This window comes from Cupressus sempervirens, chromosome 5 (assembly GCF_028749045.1).
Source record: "Cupressus sempervirens isolate cs-2001-9-10 chromosome 5, ASM2874904v1, whole genome shotgun sequence".
Lineage (NCBI taxonomy): Eukaryota > Viridiplantae > Streptophyta > Pinopsida > Cupressales > Cupressaceae > Cupressus > Cupressus sempervirens.
Window position 1 is genome coordinate 508,587,142 of NC_143122.1, and position 24,334 is coordinate 508,611,475.

Sequence of the window (24,334 nt, forward strand, 5' to 3'; positions counted from 1 at the left end):
TTAAATTTATTGATGAAAATTTAATTTTTTTCATATAGTCTATTTTAATTTTTTGTATTTGAATATAATTCAATTTTAATTTGTAATAATATTTTCTTTACGCATTATAAAAGTATTTTATTTATATAATCACAACTAAAAGATCGATTAATAAATATGAAGTCAATGAGTTTGACTCAAAAAACTACATAGTTGAATTGAATATATCAAAATCATAATTTGACTTGTGGAAAATATCTCCTTCTTATAAAAAAAAAAAATTTAATTATAGTTTAAGTGGAAATATTTAATTAAAAATTAAAGTTCTGTATGAAACAATTTTTAGTTGCAAGTCTACAAAATGCAAGAACACAAGCTTGGTCCTTGTTATAAAAGTTTGGGTAGAAAGTCATCACAGATTGCCTTAACAATTTGAAATTTTAAATCAGTCTTGGAAATATAAATAAGATTATTATTAGTAATTCACTAAATTTAGTTGTCACTAATTTACATAGTTAAGCTTTCAAAACCACACACACGTTTTTTTTCCCTACTGAACTCTCATAATACAAATTAACTTACTTAATTGAACTGTGAAAAATCTAATTTTGACTTACTAGATTTGGGACGACAAACACTTGATAAGTACAAAGTATATTCTGTCACGCATATTATGCCATATAAACAAGAAGCTTGAAAGGATGATAACCTATTATATCAGTTAGACATTGGTCAACATTCTTTGATTGTTTTGGTGAGTGTTTACTTGAATCAAATAGTGTGGTGTCCACAATTGTTAAGAGTGGAGCTTATGTCCCATCAAAGTGCCAACATAGACTAGGCCCCTTGTAGACATGTGGTTGTTGGTTCTACCTTTTATTTTAGGTACACACATGCCAACAAGATAGATAAACAAATTATATATTTGAAAAGCCTTTGAGAAAAATGGTAAAATTGAAAATGCTTATGTTAAAAAGAAGTAGTAAACATTAAATATGAAATCATAGATTGTTGAATCTATATTGTCATTTATAGATTCTTACAACTTATAAATGTAAATTATAGAACTTATAAAAGTATATTCGATGATGTTGGTCTTTAAGAATTGGAAGCCCTTCATGACATTGGATATTCTATTCCAAATTCACAACTAAATATACAACATAACTTTTATCCCAAAACCCACAACATCAAGTATAGGAACTTGGGCACAAAGGGAAGTAATATTATTCTTTCATGAGATTGGAGAGAGAAAATTGGGCCATCGTATTAGAGGAAAAGGGGGCTCTAATCAGTTGAAAATGTGGTCAAGTTTGACGGCAGACCATTCCCAGCGAGGAGAATTTCGTAAGCATTTGCCCTGGTTGCGTCTATCAGACTTGGACAATTGTCTGAACTAAAAGTGTTTGCGAGAATGGCAAGAGCAGAGGATGAGAAGGAAAAACAAGGAGAACCGAGGGGGGCGTGGGTGGCTCTTGTTCTTCAGGCGGTGGCGGCCTTCATTAAAAATGCAGCGAGCATCTCCATCCTCATCACCCGCTTACTTGCATTCCTTGGTCTCGAACAATTTCTCTGCCACGCTTCCTCAATCCCTCGCCACTATGCCCGCTTACTTCCGCAGCGTGGTGCTAATGACATTGAAAAGCTTACTGTAAGTCTCTACTTTGAATGGAGCTTTCTGATTTTCGGGATTTTTATTCATTCATTTTTCCCTTTTCATCATTTTTGAATCGTGGAAATTTTGTTCAACATTTTTAATTTATCTCGTTCTTCTCAAAAATTTTTGGGGAAAATTTAATGGGGATTTACATATGTAAATCTGCGTTTTCGATAGCCTAAATTGATATGTCTTTATGTTTGTCATAACTGTAAAATTTTGTGCTTTGGTAGGATGCAAAATACCTGCAAACAGAAAGAAAGAACTTGTACATGCATAAAGAAAATAAACATAATAAGAATGAGATGAAAGAATGAATACATTTACAATCTATAAACTTGTGATATTGCTATCAGGATTTAACTGTGTGATTTCAAGTCAAACTCATTGACCCATGTTTCATGAGTAGTGATCCAACATGAATCCATCTCTCATGAGAATAAATGGAACACTTAGCACTGATTGGATCTAGGTGAAGCTCACAGGGGTGAAGCACCGGGACTTCCCGGAGGTCACCCATCCCAGTACTACTCCAGCCTGAGCTTATATATAAACTTCCTGAAGGAATAAACAGAAGAAAATATGAATAAAACTGAAAAAAATAGAGACATTTTTTTTTACGTAAATTTTAAACTAAGCAATTGCGTCTTATCTATAAATCAAGTATAAAATAAAATACAAAAGCAGCTATCCTTGAAAGTATGGATAGAAAACAAAGGCTGCAGTCTAACTAGGGAGATAAATGCATGAAGAAAGAGGGGAGGGGGAAAGTCGAATCATAACTCCACAATGCTGATTGAAAAATCTCCTTTGAAACCAAGATGATGATCAAGATCAATTTGCATGAGTGCCCCGAATGATTCTACTTAAACAATGAGTAGATGGAAAACAAAGGTAAAACATCTGTTAGTTGAAGATACAAAAGACAATAATCAACATAGCTTCCCCAACAATGAGTAGGTGACAAACAAAAAAAAAAAACATTTGTAAGTCAAGGATGCAGATAACACATGAATTTGTATGAGGGACCCCAACAACAATACTCAACCATGCAAGAAGAAACTACTAGTTAAAAATACAGCAAACAATAGTCTTAATAATTGATTATTGTAGAAGAAGCATTAGCACAAAGAGTAGAAACTCCTCCATAAGGTTGACAAAAGAGAGGCATGATAGGTCCATTGGAATGTTGTCCCAGTAAGAATAATATGAAGGCAAGCCCAAAACAGCACCAAAAGAATTTGAATCAACCTTTGTTGTCATTACTTGTTGATACAAGCCTCTACTTTTGAGCTGAAGCATAATCATTGTCTTCCATTTGAAATAGTAATAGAGCATCAGATTGCTAAAAGCTAAAAATTTCATTCTCTATACTCTATAAATTTCTTTAAGTACCTGCAAAATAAATTTTATTCTTCTTTCTAGCAACCGTATGCTCTGATATCATGTAAAATTTTATGCTTCGGTAGCATGTAATTATTTAGCTAGCCTATAAACATTGGATCTAGCTAGAAAGAAAGAATTTTTACCTGCATAACGAAAAAATTCAAAATAAGAATGAGATGAATGAAGAACTTCGCATTAATTACAAATGAACACATTTACAATATATAAACCCCCTCATAGAAAAAAGCAGAGGAAAAACGATAATAAACCTGAAAAAATAGAGATTTTCCTTAGCTTAAAAAGTAAGCAATTGCAGCTCAAAATAAGATGCAAAAGCAACTATCCTTGCAAGTAGGAATTAAAAAACAAAGTTTGTTGAGCTATTTGCACTAACAATACCTAGGTGGTCAATATTTTGCATACTTCATCGGCTGAAGATCTCTACCATGGAGTTTGTTAGCAGTCAAACCTTCTTAACTTCTGGCTATTAAGAAAGGATATTCAACATGACCCCATAACTAGTCCTAACATAAATAAGTGCTATAAGTCAATCTTGTTGATCAAGTAGCTTAACAATTAAGTCTTTTATTGCAGGGGAAAATGTTGAAGGATTTTGACTAGTCGTGAAAGAGTTTCAGTGTTGTGGATATATTCCATTGGACTATATATTTAGTTTAGTTTAGTTGTAGTCTGTATAAATGGAGATGACCCACCAAAATTGCAACTTCGTAGGACAATTTGAGGGTAAATGTTGGCAAGTGAATGTCTAGCAACTAATCAAACGTTGTCATTGATGGTAATATTCTCATTGATATGGTCACTTGTGTAACATATCCTTTTTCTGGGTCTTAACTAACAACTAACATATCTAAGAATTATAGTTATTACTTCATTTTCATAGGAAGACAATTAAATTAGTTACGTTCATATAAATGAGATTAACGGTTAAAATTAGTTAAACAAAATTTTTTAACTAAGAATTGAAAACACCATCAATGAATTTACTACGGAAATTAAAATGTACATACCATGGAATTCAAGACCGAAATCAATCTAGGGATGCTTCTGCAATCACGTAGGTTAGTCCACAAATACCACTATAATAATATCAAATGATGACTACCATCCAATATCGCTATATCAAAATCAGATGACAATTACCATTAAATACCACTATATCAATTAGGGCATCACATGCCATTGTATCAATTAGGCATCAGATACCACTATATCATTCAGGGCATTAGATACCACTGTATTAATTAGGGCATCAGATACCACTGTATCGTTTCTTTTCTTCCCATTGCTAATTGTGGCAATAACATAAGATTAGAAGATATGCTCATAATCATTATTCATATAAATGAAGACTGAAATATCAATCCTATAGATATATTCCATATTCAGTTGAAAGGTCAACCAATCTAATGATTAGCAATTGCATTGACAAGAAAGGTTGCTTACAACAAGGAATAACTGAATTCAAAGATATACATTAATCCATCATAAATTCTACTTGTATAAATATCATAAAAGTAAAAATAGTTGTTACTGATTTATCAGATGCATGTTGTCTTGATATCTTGTGGAGAGGTGAAACATTGTCAAGGGCTTAACCACCCAACCTCGGACCATAACTTATTTCCACACAATCTCTAACGAGAAAGACCCTCCCTACTCGGAATAGACATGGAACATCTCGTCATCCACTAAGCATCTTGGTATCTAACCACATCACTAGACTTGACAACAGGAGAATACAATAAACATGATTATGCATGAGCTATTATATAATATTATTCTAGATTTAATGTATTATATCTGATTTTTATTTCTATGTCATTGCAGACTCCATCTTACCTATTCACTTTTTTTCCATGGCTATACAACCGGTGAATCCTAGGTGCTCTGATCTCAGAGCAATTGGCTTTGTCTGTTAATTCTCAATTAATTCATGATTATATACATATATTCTTTAAAGATTGCAAAAATTATTGTTTAACTCTATCTCCATTGGCATAAAGATTCATGGAATCATATTATGGTTACTTGGCTTTCACTTGCCATGATCTAATCTATTTTAAAGAGAATTAATTTTGTAATATCAAACCATACATCAAACAAAATATTATCATGATAAGTATTGTAGCTTATTGCTATATAAATCGGAAATGCTGTAGCAAATTTGGTAGAAGTTACACTGCAATGTTTGGTTTTTGTGTTAATCACATAACTTGGTATATTTCGTAAGACGAATGGAGTTTTGCTGAAAGTTCAACAACTTGCCTTGAACGCTGGTTCCCAATACAAATATTGATAACATGGAAAAGACGAGTGCCTGAAACATATAGAAGTCGGGTGTCTGGATCTTACTAAACGATTTTGTATCTGCAGTTCTTTGGTTTCCTTTAGGCGTAACCACAGTATATATATCAATCCTCAGCAAAGAATGATACATACGGCAGACTGTAATACAACGGTACTGCTATGCAATGAAAAAGGTCTTTCAGATATTCAATGGACTTGAAGCAGAGTGTCGATTAAGAAGAGGCCCTAATAAGCAAAGAAGATTTGCAGGACGTCTTGGTAACAAGCCCTCCTTCAGTTGCTGTGGACGGATTACAAAGCAGAGGTACTTAATCTTCAGTGTGATCAAACACTTATGATAGAGTTAAAATGCAGATTGGAAAAAATTGAGAATCGACTTAAGAGAAATAATGAAAGTCGAGTTTTATAGGGAGGCAGTGGTAATATTGGAAAAGAAAACGTAGCAAGGAAAATAGTTGGGTGAATGAAATATATCCGTCTCTTCTCATGGCTTCCATATAATAAGAATAAAATCGTGACTTCTTGGCTTTCGAAACTTACAAGATTATTTTCCAATTTATCATGCCAAGTGTTAAATCGGTCTAAAAGCAAAGAAAGAATAAAATTGGAAATAAAGTTGGAAGGTTATAGTTTGAATATTATTATAATTCGAATGTTATTATAGTTTGAATATTTTTATTATTTTATATTTATAACTGTACATGTAAATATATTAATGAGGTGACATCACTTTATTAAATTATTATAATATAATGGTGCCATTTCATTTTTATATCTATATGTACGTATATACATATATTTTATAATAATATGGTGAAAACTTATTTAAAATCCTTTGAGGTGCGTTTTATATCTTAATTAAATTATTTTATGTTTTGAATTATTTATTTAATAGCTCATGCAGTTTCATTGATTGTATCTTGATGTTCAAGTCGCTAGGTCCTCAACCCATTTGCTCAGTGATGGTAATGCTCCTGTGCCTATTTCTTTTCTGACAATGCTTCCACTCCTTCAACGTGCTTCCTACAAGGCAATTCTCGGAAGTTAAATTACCAATTAAGTTATTTAATCATAAATAATCATAACGGCTAACTGCCTATTCAATTCTATGAATTCGTGATAAATAATCACTAGCATGTTATCTTCACATGAAAATATAATGACTAACCATCTTACCATTTCGTAGGATTATAACAAATTTAACTGTCAATTGACTTCATGTGAACCTCAACGACTATATTTTAAATTAGGTAAAAAATTGGGATGTAACAACTTGTGTTGGTGATTAGTAATAGTATGATATGAATGTGAAAAATGCCCAAGCCTAGGGAAGAATTATATAGCACAGTCGGAGAGTTTTGGTTAGCGACGATAAAAGACTTATATAATGTATGTGAGCTATAATTATGATTGCCAATGTTAGTATGTTGTACAAGTCTAGGGAGACAATGTTTCAGGACAGGCTATGAAGATCAGATATTTTGGCTTAGTAAATTGAATTGCCGTATCAATTTAATTACTTGGCAATGTTGGGACGACATCCAACTCTTAGATAGCATGGTTTGATATTATATTTTGCCCAGTATACAGACACGCTTGGTAAAGTATAGCTGGAGCCGATTGGAATAAAATTCGACAATGTATAAAGGAAAGTTATTTTGGCATGCAGAGATATAAATTATGGACTGTGATGCTATGTTGATGTAGTGTGCAAGCCTTGATATGAATATCAGATCATAGTAGATGCGAGCTTCATTGGGATTAATCTGGCATTGTTATGCTGTGTATAGTTCACACTTTTCATTTAATATTTCCATTGTATTATGCTGTGAGTCATTATAGGTAGCTATAACCTTCACCCTTGAGTAGTGAGCTCCCTTTTTGTTCTCTCAACTTCTAACAGGGTTGCAGACCTTTAATAGGGTCTTGTCTCTTAAAAAGGGCTTATGTACTAAATGTAATGTAACGACTTCTAATAGGGTCAAGTTTTCTAACAAGGACATTTTTAGATTAGTGCATCATATTGTAGGTTCAATTCAAACCCACTGGGGTTTTCCCTTGGCTTGGGTTTCCTCGAGAACAAATCATGGTGTTATAAGTTCTCTTGTTGTGTATGCTTTACTTTTATGCTTTATCATTTCAACGGCTATATGAATTATGGTAAGAAGTTTAATTTGTTTAGAAGTGTTGCAACGCTAATTCACCACCCCTTTCAGTGTTGCTTGATCCTAACAATTGTTATTAGAGCTTGTTTCCTTAGTAGAACTTTTACAAGCTAAGGAGGACCTTGATGGATGTAAGAAGCTTACAAAGGTTTTTATGATCGACTGTAGGTAGTTGTTTAGTATGCGATTTTGGATTATTTCTTTGTACTACGAATTCTTGTTGGGGTTCAGTATTGTTCACCATTTCAAAATTGAAAGATCTTCCCTACTTGGCTTTTCATTTTTAGTGGGATTCAACCCTAACCGTATTCTGTTCTATGTTCTTGGCTTGGATCTGGCAAGTCAGAGCATTATTTCTATTGCAAATATCATTGTTGTCTGGAATATATATTGATTTTGATATATCATGTTTGTGTTGTGTTTGCATTGATATCTTGGTGATTGAACAACCCCTGCATTATCAATGAAGTATAATCCCTCCAGACAACCTTCATTCACTCCTCCACTCCCAACAGTCATCATTCCGTATGGTTCTGTACTCCCGTACACCATCAGCCCCTCCATCCCATACGACCCATAATCCGTACAGTCACCTTCCCTCACCCCGTATGATAAACTATCTACACTATCACCGTACGACCTCTTGATCATCACCGTACAATAGACAAACTCCATCGTTTGGTCACTGTGTGACAACTCCAGGTCAATCCTGCGTGTTTCCTTCCCTCCTGTGCTGTGTACGGTACATTACAGTGGTATCAAAGCAATTGCCTTCGAGTCGAGATTGCCTTTGGATAGAGATCCCCTTAAGGTTGAGATTGCCTTCAGGTCGAGATCACCTTTGGGCTGAGATCGCCTTCGGGACATTACAGTGCTATCAAAGCAATTGTCTTCGAGCCGAGATCACCTTCGGATCGAGATCGCCTCCAGACAAAGATCCCCTTCGTCTCGAGATTGCCTCCAGATAGAGATCTCCTTTGGGATGAGATCCCCTTTGGGTCGAGATCACCTTCAGGCCGAGTTCGCCTTCGGCTCGAGATTGCCTTCGGGTCAAGATTGCCTTTGGACAGAGATCCCCTTCGAGTTGAGATTACCTCCGGATAAAGATCCCCTTTGAGATGAGATCCCCTTTGGCCCGAGATTGCCTTCAGGTCGAGATCGCCTTCAGGCCGAGTTTGCCTTCAGGCAGAGTATTTGGGATCTCGCCTTTGTCATTGATGTCAAAGGAGGAGAGTTAGATTGAAAAATGAATATATGAAGATATAGTGTGCTATGTACAATTTATGTTGTAAGGGAGAGTATTGATAGATCAGCTATTAAGAGCTTTTTGTGTTTGGCATTGGACACTTAGTCTTTTTTTACATAATACTTAAACAATAGTCAGAGCATAGATTTTGGGCGTGTACTATCTTTGAAAATTCAAAGAGTAGGACTAGGAACAACACTGAAACAGGTGAAAGGTCGATGCATAAATTATACATGGTGTGATTATTCCATTTATGAATTACTCTATAACGACAGAACAAATAAAAACTGGTCTTTCTTCTGCAAATCACATCACTTTCAGTTTATGCTGGAATAAAAAACACTTAGGCTTACTTGGGAATCTTACACACGGTGTTCAAATAGTGAGGGGTATAGCTGTAGCTTATGGTGGATTCTCAGAAGTAAATGCGGAGTTGTATCAGTGCGAGGATGTTGAAATTCTTCAGTAAACAGGGTCTCATATGCAAGCAGAGAGAAGGAAATAAACAGTCTTCGGTGCATTTTGGAGGCGTCATTGGTTTAATCACTACATCAGAGGATTCATATTAGTAGGGGTCAGGAGTAATTTTGTTGTTTTGTTTCATCTGATCAGATACAAAACCTCATATCAGACTTCCCTTGTGCTCATTTACTTCAATTTAAGGAGTTAATGTTGGGTGGATGTCTGTGGGTACTCATGAGATTGTATTTTGTGGGAGCATATATGTGGTGATTATTGTTGCATGTTCGAATTAGTGCAGGTTGTTGCATTTTCATGGCGTTAAACCAATTACCAGGTGCAAGGTATTGGTTCGAGGCATTCTCATTCTTGCTGCAACCCTTACTTTACATCTCTGAAATAGATGCCATACTACTACTTATACCTATTCTGAGCAGTGAGTTGACTTGTATGCTCAAGATAATACCTCTGCAATATATGTTTTATATGCATCTGTAAAAAAAGTAATAGTTTTGGCTGTTTATCAGCAAAGCGTTGGATAAAATATCTAAAGCAACAGACAGTCTAGTGTGTTGGCTTGCCTTTGGCTTCCAAATTTCAAAATTCTAAAAATTAAACTGAAGGGAAAGATCCGTTTAATCTTCTTGTTTCTTATATCAGTTGCTGACAAATTCTTTCTGAAAGTGGTAGCTTATATAAGATCAGCATTCGGTTGAACTTTCGAACCTTTGAACCAAGTAGTTCAGGTTCAAGGTTCACTTTTGAAGCATAGGTTCGATTTCAAGGCCCACCAGTTTAAAAGTTCAAGGTTCAAAAGCAGAGGCTCAAATGCAATCTCAACAGTTCAGAAACACAAATTTATTGATTCTAAAGTGCAGGCTTGGGTTCAGAAGCCCAGATTTCAAAGTTCAGAATTGTGAATTGAAGTTTTAACAGCTTAAAGTTCAGATCATTCATAGAACCAGGGATTTAAAATACTGGCTCATCCCAGTTCATGAGGGAAATATCATTTTACCAGTAATCATTTCAATTGGTTCTGATGAGCATATATTTAAAAATGATCACAAAATACAATTGAAGCATTCGGAATGATAGATAAATCAGACTAGAGGACTTGGACCATAAAATTTTCAGTCAAAGACATCTCCATTGTAACTAGTGTGAGATCACAGTTCGTGGTTTGGAATCATCAAAGGCAGTTAATTATTTGTTCCAAATATAAATGCCTGCTGCAAATACCCTGTTCATAGAATAATGAGCAAGAAGTCAAAGCTCGGGAATGGTTCAAATAAAGTTTCACTCAATTCATGTTCCTTTCTAAATGATTAAGGCATCGGGTTAATCGACGAGTGCCCACTTGAGATCGGCTAGGGCAAGAGACATACATGCCATTGTGACTTTATCTCAATGATGCTTGAGAATGGAGGCATCCCCATAATGTGAAGATCCAAAAGTCAAATTTTTAGTGTAGTATTAAAAGCTTTGGCGCCATTGGGATGTTGAGGCTACAAGGCTAGCATAGACAGTCTAGTGATGGTGCAGATGCTTGGAGAAAAGTCTCAGTCCACTGGTTAAGACAAGTGTTATGCAAATTGTGGAAAGTGCAAAGAATGCATGCCGAATGCTTGAGGCAACATACCCAACTCTATTAAAACCCGTTAGCGAATGTGATTACTTATTTTACTATCACGAAGCACAGGTACCCAAGTTTCCAATTGATGGCGATCAAATTGTTGCCATCAAGCAAGCTAAGAAGAATGAATTTGATGCATGGTAATAGTGCCCAATTCATAAAACATAGTCATTGGTTTTATTGAATTTGTGTTTTCAATTGATATTTAGAGTATCATCAAATATGCCCTCCTCATAGTCCCACACTCTGGCATCGAGTCTCGATATGGTCTCTCTACCAAAGCAATGTTCTCATTGTCTGAAATAAGTTGCCAAGCCCAATGAGAGATGATCCTGTTGCCAATAACACTATTTATTAGATACTCGCAGTCAAGAATCCAACTTCAAAGGGAAAACCAGTAGGAAGGTTTCATAGTGAATATAAACAAATCGGGCACGAAGAATGATTGTGATCTGTTTGACACAATGTCACATTGTTTTAATGACCACATGCAGTTGGACTCTTGTAGATATTTATTCAGAGGTGCTCATCAACGGTTGCGTGGAAGCAAAATATAGAAAGAGTGGTGAACCAAATTGCAATGCCAAAGATGCTCCATCGAGTCAGCTAAGTGCCCTTTACAGATGATTGACCGACTACGAAAGGTCGCCTAATGATGCTTGCAAGACAAATGTAGTCAAGTCATATTAGAAAATGCTCACTGACACCATGTGTTATTGGGTTTAATAAGAAATTTCAAATGCCTTCAAATTTCTTATAGGGTACCCGACTTCTAATAACCAGGTGGTCCTATACTTTGAGATGTGATGTACATTGTGCAAGATTTGCAAAGAAATTCTATATTGTCTTCTTTCTACAGTGATAAGAGAGGGATAAGGAATGGTTCTGGGCAGGCGACAAAGAAAAGCTGATTTCCAAATGGAGTCCATAGTTCGATCTTTGTATCCGAGACCCTTCAATTCACAAATAATTTCGTCAATGGTCCTTATTCCAAAATGTGTCGGACTTGATATGTTGGGAGGTAAAAGTCAAAGATTTCCGGGCAATGAATACAAGAAGCAATTAAGAGCATTGATGGAAGATGATGCCGGATTGATCTAGAGATGACGATGAATGACACAAAGCAAATCCCAAAGCTCATTCAAAGGTGACTTGAAATTCGGGTCCCTTTGTTGATCGATATCTAGCCGAAGGCCAAAATGGAGATAAGCTGTGTAATTTGTCCAATAAATAATGCTTGGTAAATGGGGATTGTTGTGACTAACACAACGCTCCTGATCACAATTTGAGCAATTTCCCAAATCCCTCAATATGCTTCGAAGATCGCAAGCTCATATGCCAAGCATAGGAGTTGTCTATGAAATGCTTGACAAAATGTCAATGCAGATAATAAGGGTATGTGCCTCTTTAAAGGGATTCAAAATGTAATCAAGAATGTTCTCTCCAAAACATTATGGGATCCGATTACATATTGGTGGCATCAGAGGGATGTGTCATAACAAAATACAACAACCTGCCCTTTTCAAGAATGACCAGTAAAAGAGGATGAGGTGGCAATAATAATTTCCACCCCTATTTAAGTAAAGTAGCAAGTCCCTCAATGCGATGGATTGAAACCAATAACGACAACTCGAGTGCCACCTGTCCGAATGTGCACACAATCTTAATTCCATAGATGTCTTTATTATTAAGTGTATAAATGTAATTTTTTTGAAAGATCGAACCTGAAAAATAAAGGGGGAAGCATCTAATTAAGGGAAGCTCAAGATTCAGCTATCACAATTGAACGATGTCCCCCACACTATTTTATTGTAAAAATCATTCAAGGGTGGGATTCTTTCTACCAACGGTCTTGAGGTTACAAAGAAGGGGATTATTATTTGCTAAATGTAGTTGTAATAGAGAGGGAAATGGAGGAAAATTATCTTCATTTTCTGCAACTTGATTATAATGGAATGGACAAAACAATCTTGTGGTTATTTTGTTATGTTTTTGGAATAAAGAGGAGTATACTTGTGTAAGATCTTGAGGTCTGAAAACTTATTTTCTTGGTTGAAATTTATCGTGTGGACTTTTCTTCCCTATTTTAAAATACAATTCTATATTATCATGTTAGGTACATATGTGTTTGTGAATCAGTTGGGTAACAAACTCATAATTTGCAGAATAAGACTTTTAGTTTCTTTCATCTCCTCTGTAATGTGGAAGGCTCAATAAGTGGTCTTGTAGCCGTCTGTTGGTCTTTCCCTCTTTATTTAGTTTATAAATCTGATAACTGCATTCATTCCATGTTTATGGGTGGGTGTTAGTACACCTTAGCGCCTTCTGGTTAAAGGCATATCTAGTCATTTGAATTCATTGAATATTTTCTAAGAGGGAGTTGTACCTCTCAATTCAAAGGAGGATTATCAATGCAATGATAATCTATCCAACTGTTAGTGCATTTTGTTCTTCCTTTTTGGGCAGTTGGAATTAATCTGTTTATTTACTGTTGAAGGACAAATCTATTTACTAACACAATGTGTGGAAGATTGTAAATGTCAAAACCTATTAGAATAGGGTTGACCATTTGTGCAATAGTAACTACTTAAGTTGCATCAAGATTTCACAAACATGTATAGACAATTACACAAATTTGTTGCCAAGAACTATGAAAAATTCTTGAAGAAAAACTCTACAGTATAGAACAAAAACTTGCATGTTTGCCACAACCCAAGGATAAAATTTGGGAGTAATAGAAAAGTGTTTATCTACAATAGAATAGCTAGGTTCAAAGAGTAAACAAGTGAACAGCTTTCTTGCTATGATCCCCTTGGCTAAGCCGGTATTATTGAGGCATCTTGATAGAGAGGTAAGACTTGCAGTCACTCAGTGTATTGTTCATGTAATGAGGATAACAACACCACATGATCCTTACAACAGGGAAGTTATGAAGGAGGTGTTCCAATTGACCGTGGAGAGTTTTCAAGGATTGTGTAATGTCTATACATTTTCTTATGGTAAAACAATCAAACAAGTGAACATCGTTCTTGCTATGATCCCCTTGGCTAAGCCGGTATTGTTGAGGCATCTTGATAGAGAGGTAAGACTTGCAGTCACTCAATGTATTATTCATTTTATGAGGATAACAACACCACATGATCCTTACAACAGGGAAGTTATGAAGGAGGTGTTCCAATTGACCGTGGAGAGTTTACAAGGATTGTGTAATGTCTATACATTTTCGTATGGTAAAACAATCAATATTTTAGAATTTGTTGCAAAATTTCGTGCTTGTGTGATTATGTTGGATCTCGGTTGTCAAGATTTAATTCATGATATTTTCTATCAGTTCTTGATTGCCATAAAAAGGGGCCGTCAAGGAAATGTTCTATCCAATATGCAGTCTATTATGTTCATGATCATTGAAGAGAGTGATGATGATTCACAAAATCTCTTATCCACCATATTGGCTGATTTAAGACAAACACATGTAACTTCTTCGGATGCTTGTAGTTTGGTTATTAATGTATCAGACAATGTGACCGAAAACTGAAACCATATTTAATAAGGGACAAAATTGAGAGAGGAAGGAAAGATGAATTGTTTTGGCATATAGAGAAAGTTTGAAAAGAATGATAAAACTTAGTCGTATGGGCAGCTTAGCAGGGATGAAGCTGATGGTATTATGAGGGACCACAAGGCTGAAAAGGACACAATTATGGATCAGCCACTTGGAAATTTGATGGAATCTCCATGCATTATGACTTCATGTCCATTGGATGATGACTAGGATTTGTTGGCTCCCAAAATTGTAAATTAGAATCCTACGAGCCTTGCTTGCTCGATATTGGGATATCTAATTGGTAGTGGCCAACTTGACAGGATCAATCAATTTGATCCGGATCCTCTGCACTTCTGGCTCTGCAAAACCAAGGTTGGTGCACCTGATCCTGGACAACAACCTTAAACCCAAGATAGTTAAAAGCAGATTGGTTAGAACGTGAATGTATTGAAAGTTTTCCTAATGGCAAGAATTATAGAAAAACTTTAAACTTGAAAATTATGAATTAATAAATAAATGTGATAATGTTTTAAATAAAGAATGAAAACAACAAATGAATATATTAATTCCTCAATGGAAAGAAATGAAACAATTGCTAGCATATGGATTATGAATCAAGAGTAATATAAAGACCAGTGCTCAATTAAATGGGCAATCAGAGTCAATATTACAAGTTGAAACGTATAACTTTATAAAGTTCAATCTATTTAAACTATAAACAATTTTAACAATTTAGACGTGACGGATCAATCATATAAACACAATTTTAAACTAGTCTAGAATGCACTTTAACTTTAGTGATATGGAGATAAACTAGACATAAATACAGAAACAATTAAATATTTCACAATATCTATGTTTATGTAGTGTTCCAATCCTCTTTTATGATCAGACAAATTGATAAAATGGTTTACTTGTGTGGAGGAAGTACAGATGACGTATGGTATGGAGACAATCTGCTCAGGTAAGTCCTTATGGACAACCACACGAATCTGTACGGGATGCCAAAGAGGCCATACAACAGTCTGACCTATGCCATCCGATGGGAGGAATGTTTAGTCGTACGATGTTAAGAGAGGGCCGTATGGTGGATTGAAAGGCCGTATGGTGGTACAAACCAAGTTGGCCATACGATGGGTGATTGGAGGGAGTACGGGTGGGTGAGGAAGGACGTGAAAGAGGCCGTACGGTATAGTTTATTGAGGTGTTTGTGTATGGATGCGTATTTGTGGAGGTGAAGTCGTGCCGTGATGGAAGGTGGATTCACTTAATACACCATGAACAAGATAAAACTCGGACAAGAATGGAAAGCGAATACAGAAACATCCAATTAATATTTGCCAAGAGATGGTGCTCCAATTTGCTAGATCTGAGCGAAGTAATACATGCAACAATCGAATAGGGTGAGGGTGAAACCCACCGAAACTGCACGAGCCAAATAGGGAAGATCTTTCACTTTCGAAATGGAAAACGATCCAGAACTCCAACAGGAATTCGTAGTACATAGAAAATAGTCCAAAAGTATACCTAAAGACAACCTACATGCCGTGCTTAAATACCTGTTGGGAACAACTTGCCGAGGGTGTACAAAGATAGCCGACGACAACACCACTACGGAAACAAAAATAAAAATGGGTTCGAGATACATTAAATCAATTAGTCCGTTACAATAGTTTGATTTATGATTTATTTTATAATGGGAACATTACAGTTCTCCTGTCCCAAATTTTGCTTGTCCTCAAGCAAATGTAATGCCAGGTGTTGGAGAATGTGCTCACCCTCCCACGTCGCATCATCCAATGGCAAGTGTTTCCAATGCACCAGATATTCTTTCACCGTGTGGTTCCGTAGGGTTTTTTTCACTTACTTCGATGATCTCGGCCAGTTCCAAAATGAGCTTTCCGTCTTCATTGAGTGGCGGAAGGTCGGTAGCAACTGTGACGTTTTTCCCTATGACTTTCTTCAAACAAGAAACATGGAAGACATTATAAATACGGCTACCCTCCAGAAGTTCCAGCTCATAAGCAACTTTTCCAATGCGGCGAGTTACACAATAGGGGCCATAGGATCGGGGTTTCAGTTTTTCTTTTCCTTTCTCCTTCAATGAGGATTGTCGATAGGGTTGGAGCCGGAGATAGACCAAATTCCCTACTTCAAAACTCCTCTCCATTCTTTGTCTATTGGCGTACATCTTCTATTGATTTTGTGCCCTTTGTAGATTGTCCTTCAAGCATCTCAGAATGTCTTGCCCCTCTTGAAGCCAGTCCCTCGGCCTTGGTATGTGGCTATCTCCTAGAGCTGTGTCGATGAAGGAGAGGGATTCATACCCGTATAGAGCTTTGAATGGTGCCATTCCGATGGACATGTGGTACGTGGTATTGTAGCAATATTCCCCCAAATGGATCCATTTGACCCACGCTCGTTGTGCCAAAACATAGTTCCGAAGGTAACCTTCGAGCCATTTGTTCACAATCTTCGTTTGTTCGTCTATCTGTGGGTGGTAACTAGTACTTGGTGACAATTCTGTCCTTGCCATGCGAAACAGTTCTGTCCAAAATATACTGATGAATCGCTTGTCTCGATCACTGATAATGTTTCGGGGTAGCAGATGAAAAACTTCTCTAAAAAACAGCTCGGCAACTTGTGCAGCCTAAAATTCTGAGGGGATGGCGAAGAAATGTGAATACTTTGTCAACTTGTCACCCATCACGAAAATACAATCCTTTCTGTTCACCTTGGGAAGCCTCGTTATGAAATCCATTGAGATACTTTCCCACTTATGTTTTGGAATTGGCAGCGGTTGCAGTAACCTGATGGGCAGAATATGTTCGGATTTGTTTTGCTAGCAGACTGCACACTCTCTTACATACTGCAACATGTCCCCTTTTAATCCTTTCCATGAAAACCTCTTTCGTAGACTTTTGTATGTTTTGAAGAAGCTTGGGTGTCCTACCAAGGGTGAGTCGTGTACCTCCTTCAGGATTTTATGCTTTAATTTAGATTCAGGCACTAGGAATATCTGACTCTTATAGTAAATGATGTCATCTACTACTCTGTACCTGTCATCCTTGGCAATGCCATCCATTAGCTCACAGGCAAATGTGTTTTTGGAATATTCTACCAACAATTGTGCTTTCCAATCGGCTGAAATTTGGGTTGTAAGCAGATGGCGGGCTTTTTGGACACAACATCTACAACTACATTGTTCTTTCCTTTTAAATATTCAATGTCAAAATCAAAGGCTTGAACCTTGCTTACCCATTTTTGTTGCCTCTCGTTCAAATCCCATTGCTCCAAAAAATATCTCAAACTATTGTGATCAGTGCGTAAGACAAACTTGGCACCTACCAAATACTGCTGGAACTTGGTTAGTGCATGTACGATGGCCAACATCTCTTTGTCGTAGATGGAATAGAGGCGTTCTATTTGCGCAAGCTTCCTACTCTCATAAGCTATGGGGTGTCTATCCTGCATCAGTATTGCGCCAATGCCTTCTCCGAATGCGTCGCATTCCAAAATGAACGGTCGAGTGAAGTCAGGTAATGCAAGTACGAGACAAGTGCTCATTGCCTCTTTCAGTTTATCGAAAGTGAGTTGTGCCTTTTCGTTCCACTGGAAAGACCCCTTCTTTGTCAGATTCGTCAATGGTACGCTGAGTTGAGAGAATCCTTTGATGAACCTTTGGTAATAATTGCATAGCCCAAAAAATCCTTGCACATCTGTGAGTGATTTTGGGGGAGGCCAATCAAGGATAGCCTAAATCTTCTCCTGATGCACTTGAACTTCGTATTTAATGACAACATGCCCTAGGTACAATATTTTTGTCATGCTGAATTCACATTTGGATTGCTTGGCAAACAAAGATTGCTCCTCCATGATTTTTAGGACTTCATTCAGATGCGTCACGTGCTCCTCCCATGTCCTGCTATAAATAAGATCATCAGAAAATACCAATAAGTACTTACGTAATTGTTTGTTGAAAATGCGATTCATGCATGATTGGAATGTATTAGGTGCATTTGTCAATCCGAATGGCATGACCAAGAACTCATAATGTCCGTAGTGGCAACAAAAGACCGTCTTTTTTATGTCTTCCTCCCTTTTGCAATTCTAATGGTATCTAGAACGAAGATCTATTTTTTAAAAATAGACTGCGCCATGCAACTTATCCAACAACTCATCTATCTTTGCAATGGGATATCTATTCTTTATTATTTTGTTGTTCAATGCACGGTAGTCCACACACATGCACATCGTCCCATCCTTCTTTTTGACCAAAACCACAGATGACGCGAAAGGGCTGGAACTGGGACGGATCCATCCTTTCTCTAGCAGTTACTGAGTTGTTTTTTCAATCTCATATTTGAATTTCTTCGGATGGTAGTACAGTGTGGTTATGACTGGCTTGGCTCCTGCTTCCAACTCATAGTATGCTCAAACCCTCAATGAGGCGGTATGCTAGGAGGAATGTCAATGAAAACTTTATCATGTTTACTCAAAATATTCTGGAGTTCATCATCTTGTGGAGGTGTTCGATGCCCTTTTATAGGTTCTGCCGAGATAAAACAATGCGTAGCCCACGCAACGTCATCATGCTGAAAAATTACCTCCATTCAATGCACAGAAACTTCCTTCGAACCTTCATTTGCCATTCCGCAGAGAACAACCTTCTTTCTATTGACAATGAAAGTGAAGTCCATCCGTTTGGAACTCTGAGTGTATTCATCAAGTGTCTCCATCCATTGTATGCCTAGAATAACTTCCATGTCATCTAGGTCCACTATGAAGAAATCCTCAATGACTGTGTGATTTGCCATTGTGATACTTAGCTAAGGAACAACGTGTGTGTTGGGGCGGAAGAGTCCCTCTGACAACCTTGACTTAAAAGCCTGCGTGCATCTCCGTAGGTAGACTTCTTCGTTTCAGCAAGGATGAGTTTATGAAATTTAGAGTGGCACCGCTATCCAACATCATCGTGACCCTTTGTCCTTGAAGGGTTCCTAGTACATGAAAAACTGAGCACCTCGGGCTATCGGCTAGGCAATGGTTCCTCCGTGCCGTACCAAATCTGCAATTCTTTCCGTACGGTTTAAACTGACCATGCTGGTGTTGTGAGGTTGGTTGTCTTCGGTAGGCATTTCTTCCTGTTCGTCCTCATCATCGGACACGACCTCCATGTAATGGATCTTCCCTTTTCCGAGGCATCTGTGGCCAGGCTCCCAAGGTCCTTTGCAATTGAAACACAGTTTTTTCCTTCGGAGTTCCTATCTGGTAGCTTCGTCCAACGATAGCTTCCTGGGCAAAGGTTTATTTTCCCTTGGAAACGCCGACGGTTTGGCGTGTGAGTAACTTCAAGAGGATGATGTGGATGACGATGCCATACTCCGTGCCTTAATGATAGTCTCCGATAGGGTGGTAGGGTTGAACCCCTTTACCCAAACTTTCAAAGGTTTTGTCAATCCATCCATGAAGAGTACTACTCGTCTTCTTTTGGAAATGTCCATGACCAAAACAGAGAGTTTTCAAAATTTCGTAATCTACTGATTGACCAATCCAGTTTGCCTCAGTTATGCCAAATCTTTGAAATTGAGTTTCAGATCTTTACCATCAAATCGATCTATCAATCTCTCAGTGAATTCTGCTTAAGTATTTATTTGATCATGTCCCAATGTGATAGTGTCATGATGCCACCATTCACGCGTGACTCCCTCCAGATGCAGTGCCACAAATTTGATTGCTTCTTCTGGCATAGGATTTAGTTGGAAGCAACTATCGGCCTTTATTACCCATGCTTGTGTGGATATGGATCCAGATCCGTCAAATGGAGACAGATTTACTTTACTCAACTTTCTTTTGAGATCATTGTTAAAATATCCTCTATTTCTACCTCCCAAATATCTCATTCTTAGATCCACGTAATCTTTAGAGGATATATCTTCCTCAAAATTTGCATTCTTCTAGTCTTCTCTTAGTTGTTCTTGCATCTCTTCAAAGGTTGGTTGTTTCCCTCCGTATTGTGCCTCCGTCTGTGAAGGAAAAGTCGGCATGGAAGGTCGAGAGTGTACTGGATGAGGGTTTGATTTACCCGACACTGAGTCTGTGTTGTGAACATTTTGTTCTCCGGATATTTTATTGTCTACCAACTTCTTGAGAGTCTCTTCCATGAGTTGTTGCATATCAGTGATCTATGCCTAGTTCTTGGCAAGTTCCCTCAGTAGTGCCACGAGTTTGGCAACTGTCGGTTCTGGTTCGACAACCATTCGATCAACGGAATGTGTCCTTCTTCTCTTCTAGCTATAAACTCATTCACTGTCTATAGACTGGTAGGATCAAAGAGCTTTGATACCACTGTAGTGTTCCAGTCCTCTTTTATGATTAGACGAATTGATAAAATGGTTTACTTGTGAGGAGGAAGTACAAATGACATACGGTATGGAGACAATCTGCTTAGGTAAGTCCATATGGACGGCTACAGGAAGCTGTACGGGATGCCAAAGAGGCCGTACGGATGCCAAGGAGGTCGTACAACAGGCTGACCTATGCCACCTGATGAGAGATTGACCGTACAGGAGGAATGTTTAGTCGTACGACATCAAGAGAGGGTTGTACGGTGGACTGAAAGGCCGTACAATGGTACAAACTAAGTTGGCCGTACGGTGGGTGATTGGAGGGAGTATGGGGGGGTGAGGGAGGATGTGAAAGAGGCCGTACGATATAGTTTATGGAGGTGTTTGTGTACGGATGTGTATTTGTGGAGGTGAAGTCGTGCCGTGATGGAAGGTGGATTCACTTAATACATCATGAACAAGACAAAACTCAGACAAGAATGGAAAGTGAACACAGAAACATCCAATTAATATTTGCCAAGAGATGTTGCTCTGATTTGCTAGATCCAAGCGAAGTAATACATGCAACAACAGAATAGGGTGAGGATTGAAACCCACCAAAACCGTACGAGCCAAATAAGGAAGATCTTTCACTTCCAAAATGGCGAACGATCCAAAACTCCAATAGGAATTCACAGTACATAGAAAATAATCCAAAAACATACCTAAAGACAACCTACATGCCGTGCTTAAATACCCGTTGGGAACAACTTTCCGAGGGTGTACAAAGATGGTCAATGGCAACACCACTACGGAAACAAAAATAAAAATGGGCCCAAGATACATTAAATCAATCAACCCGTTACAATAGTTTGATTTATGATTTGTTTTATAAGGGGAACATTATAGTTTATCAAATTTAAAATGCAATAATGACCCGGTCCACTTATCCAAATTTCAAAATGTTCATAGAAAATAAATAAAAATATTTATAAAGGACACAACTTGATAATTTAAAAGTCCAATGCAAATAAATAAAATAGATACGCTTACAGATTGTGCCGAAAATAAAAATTGCACATAGAGATACTCGTTATGGATGATCCATCTACTGCAAATTTATCTAGACCGCATAAAATTCACCCAATAATTCAAATCCATGAGCTTTGTTCACTCGCTCATTCCTTTACCAATGAAAAAATATAATATATCAAAGTGTGCATATGTAAAAAATTGATATAAATATGAATCGTATATAAATATGAATTGTCTCTCTCGTGGTGCCGTTTTACGTTATATATTTATACACAAGTAAGGGTTGTTGGTTGAATTTTTTCCAAACACCACACCTTTTTAATACACCTAGTATCATTTTAACAACTACAACTGTATGAGTTATTTAATATTTGTAATTATTTTAGAACAAACAATAACTCTGTTGGATTAAACAAAAGGGTTAATTGAGTAATCGGGTGACTGGAAACTGTTCCAAAAACTGTCACAAGTAAACTCTTCACACATGGACAATGCCCTCTTCTCACAATGTGGCAGATGGAAATAAGTACAGGCCCCTTGTCATCCACTTGGATATGATAGCTCCTTTGTTCACAACTTCAGATCGTGCAACGCATCAGAGGAAACGGGGTAACCAAATGTGCCTTAGACAGGAGAGAGAAATGGTAATCTTGAAGCTCCAAGAGAAGGATTATCAAAACATTTGTAGGGGCCTTAGTACTCAGCTATCATTACAAGAGCATTCTTTACAAAGCTTGGAGAATTGAAATATTCCAGATGTCCATTCATACTGCAGGGTATATGGCAATGAACCACTTGCCAATAAACAAGGAACTTCCTCTGTGTATTCAGATCAAGCACGCCTAGCATCCCATAGTGAAGTGTGGTTTCCTTTTATTATCGTGGTGTTCCTCAAATCTCCCTTTTCATCCACGATTGAAGCCTTCATAATAAGGAGGAGATACGATGACTATTCCACCATTCTTTCTCATGTGTCCCTGCAGCAAAATCAAAGAGAAAGTTAGATATCAATAATCACCAAAGTTTTAGATACATGGTTGAGGATCAACGATTTAGATTCCTCTTGGCTCTTCCTGGGTAAAGATTTGACTTGCTTGTACCCCTGAACCATATGCTCTTAGTTTCTTGAAAAACACACACTTCAAATAGCTTTTTCCATCTGTTATTCTAATCTGAGAATATGCCTTGGTGTCATTCTTTTTCTTTTAAAAGAGTTTTTCTGATTCAACCCTTTGCACATTAGTGGAAATTATTGATAGTATAGGATGTAGATGTTACAACTGGTATTGCTAAAATCACAAGTATTGGTAGCACTCTTCAATAGAGCATGATGCTTTGAGAACAAAAGAGCATTGTTTGCTCCAATGAAAAAATGATGAGCGTCTGAAGTATATCTTTGATGTTATTCACTCAAAAGGTTTCCATCTTGTACTCGGAAATATCTACAAATCATTGAACTCTTCCTTCATTGAATTAGTATCCTGCCTTCAAATTATCCCCTAAAATGCGAGAGAAATAGCTCTGTATCTCTGGTCCTCAGAAATGTGTTAGAATATCATTTCAACCAAAAGGATAATAAAATCTGTCAAGATTGGGCTTCAGTTTTCCAGCAAGGACTTCGAATGCAGTAGACTTCTCAATATCAGTTGCCCCAACAACCCAACCCTTGTCTTGGTCATGGTACAAACAACCTGTGAAGCTTGGATGTGTTTGGTCCACATTGATATATTCCATCTTCATATAGATCTCTTGGGAGGTTCATGTTCTAGGTAACTTCAAACGGGCGTTTCTTAGATATATACCATGACCCATGCCTAACTCCTCTGACATAAAGGCAATTTTAAAAGGCAGATGAAACTTTTGAACAAAGCTTTCCGAATTCCATAAATCCTATTGTACAGTTACAACTTTCATTTGTGCAAAATGGAGTATCAAAATTAGAGCTCCAGCAGGATTGATGAAGCATTTTTTCGATCAGCTTTTTGTGTAGCAACGATAAAGGGAAGGCATGAGGATATGTATTCTTATAGTGATAATACTTTCATCCAGTGTAATTTTGATTGAATGAAGCACTGTAATTCAATTTTTGAGATGGATGCTGATTGTGTATGGGAGAATCCACTATTTGAGTTTGATGATGGAATACCTTTTGATATTGATCAAGAGTCATAGATTGATACTGATGGCAGCCAAGAAGTGACTGATTTATTACATAATACATTTGACAGAGGGGCAACATGCTGATTACAAATTAGCCTTGGATAATAACTTGGCTAACAATATGGCCAAGGAACATATAAGGAGAAAGGACAGTGCTGATGGTTATTCATTGATATATTCTTCCCCTCATTTATATAGTGCCTATGGCTACTCTACACATATATTGAGTATGATAGCATTTGGGATGTTACATTTCCCTTCATGAAGGAGAAAGCCTATCTAGCTTGCTTCTTCAATACAGTTGTTTCAGGATACATGTTAGAGGAGCAGTGTTGTGGCTGCTAGATATTTTGGACATTCTACTTGTTGTTAGTATGGAACGAAAAGGAATTTTAGATAGTTGGGAAGGTGGATGG

General features: G+C 37.1%; 1 protein-coding gene across 1 annotated transcript in view; it reads left to right on the top strand.

The window, feature by feature from the left end:
* The first annotated feature begins 1,201 nt into the window (after positions 1-1,201).
* The window catches only part of LOC149556940 (Haloacid dehalogenase-like hydrolase (HAD) superfamily protein), a 52,430-nt gene continuing 29,297 nt past the window's right edge, over positions 1,202-24,334 (top strand). Inside the window, exon 1 of the mRNA XM_089831575.1 lies at positions 1,202-1,630. Within this exon, the coding sequence (XP_089687701.1) occupies positions 1,394-1,630 (237 nt within the window). The 5' untranslated portion in view covers positions 1,202-1,393. The remainder of the gene's footprint in view (positions 1,631-24,334) is intronic.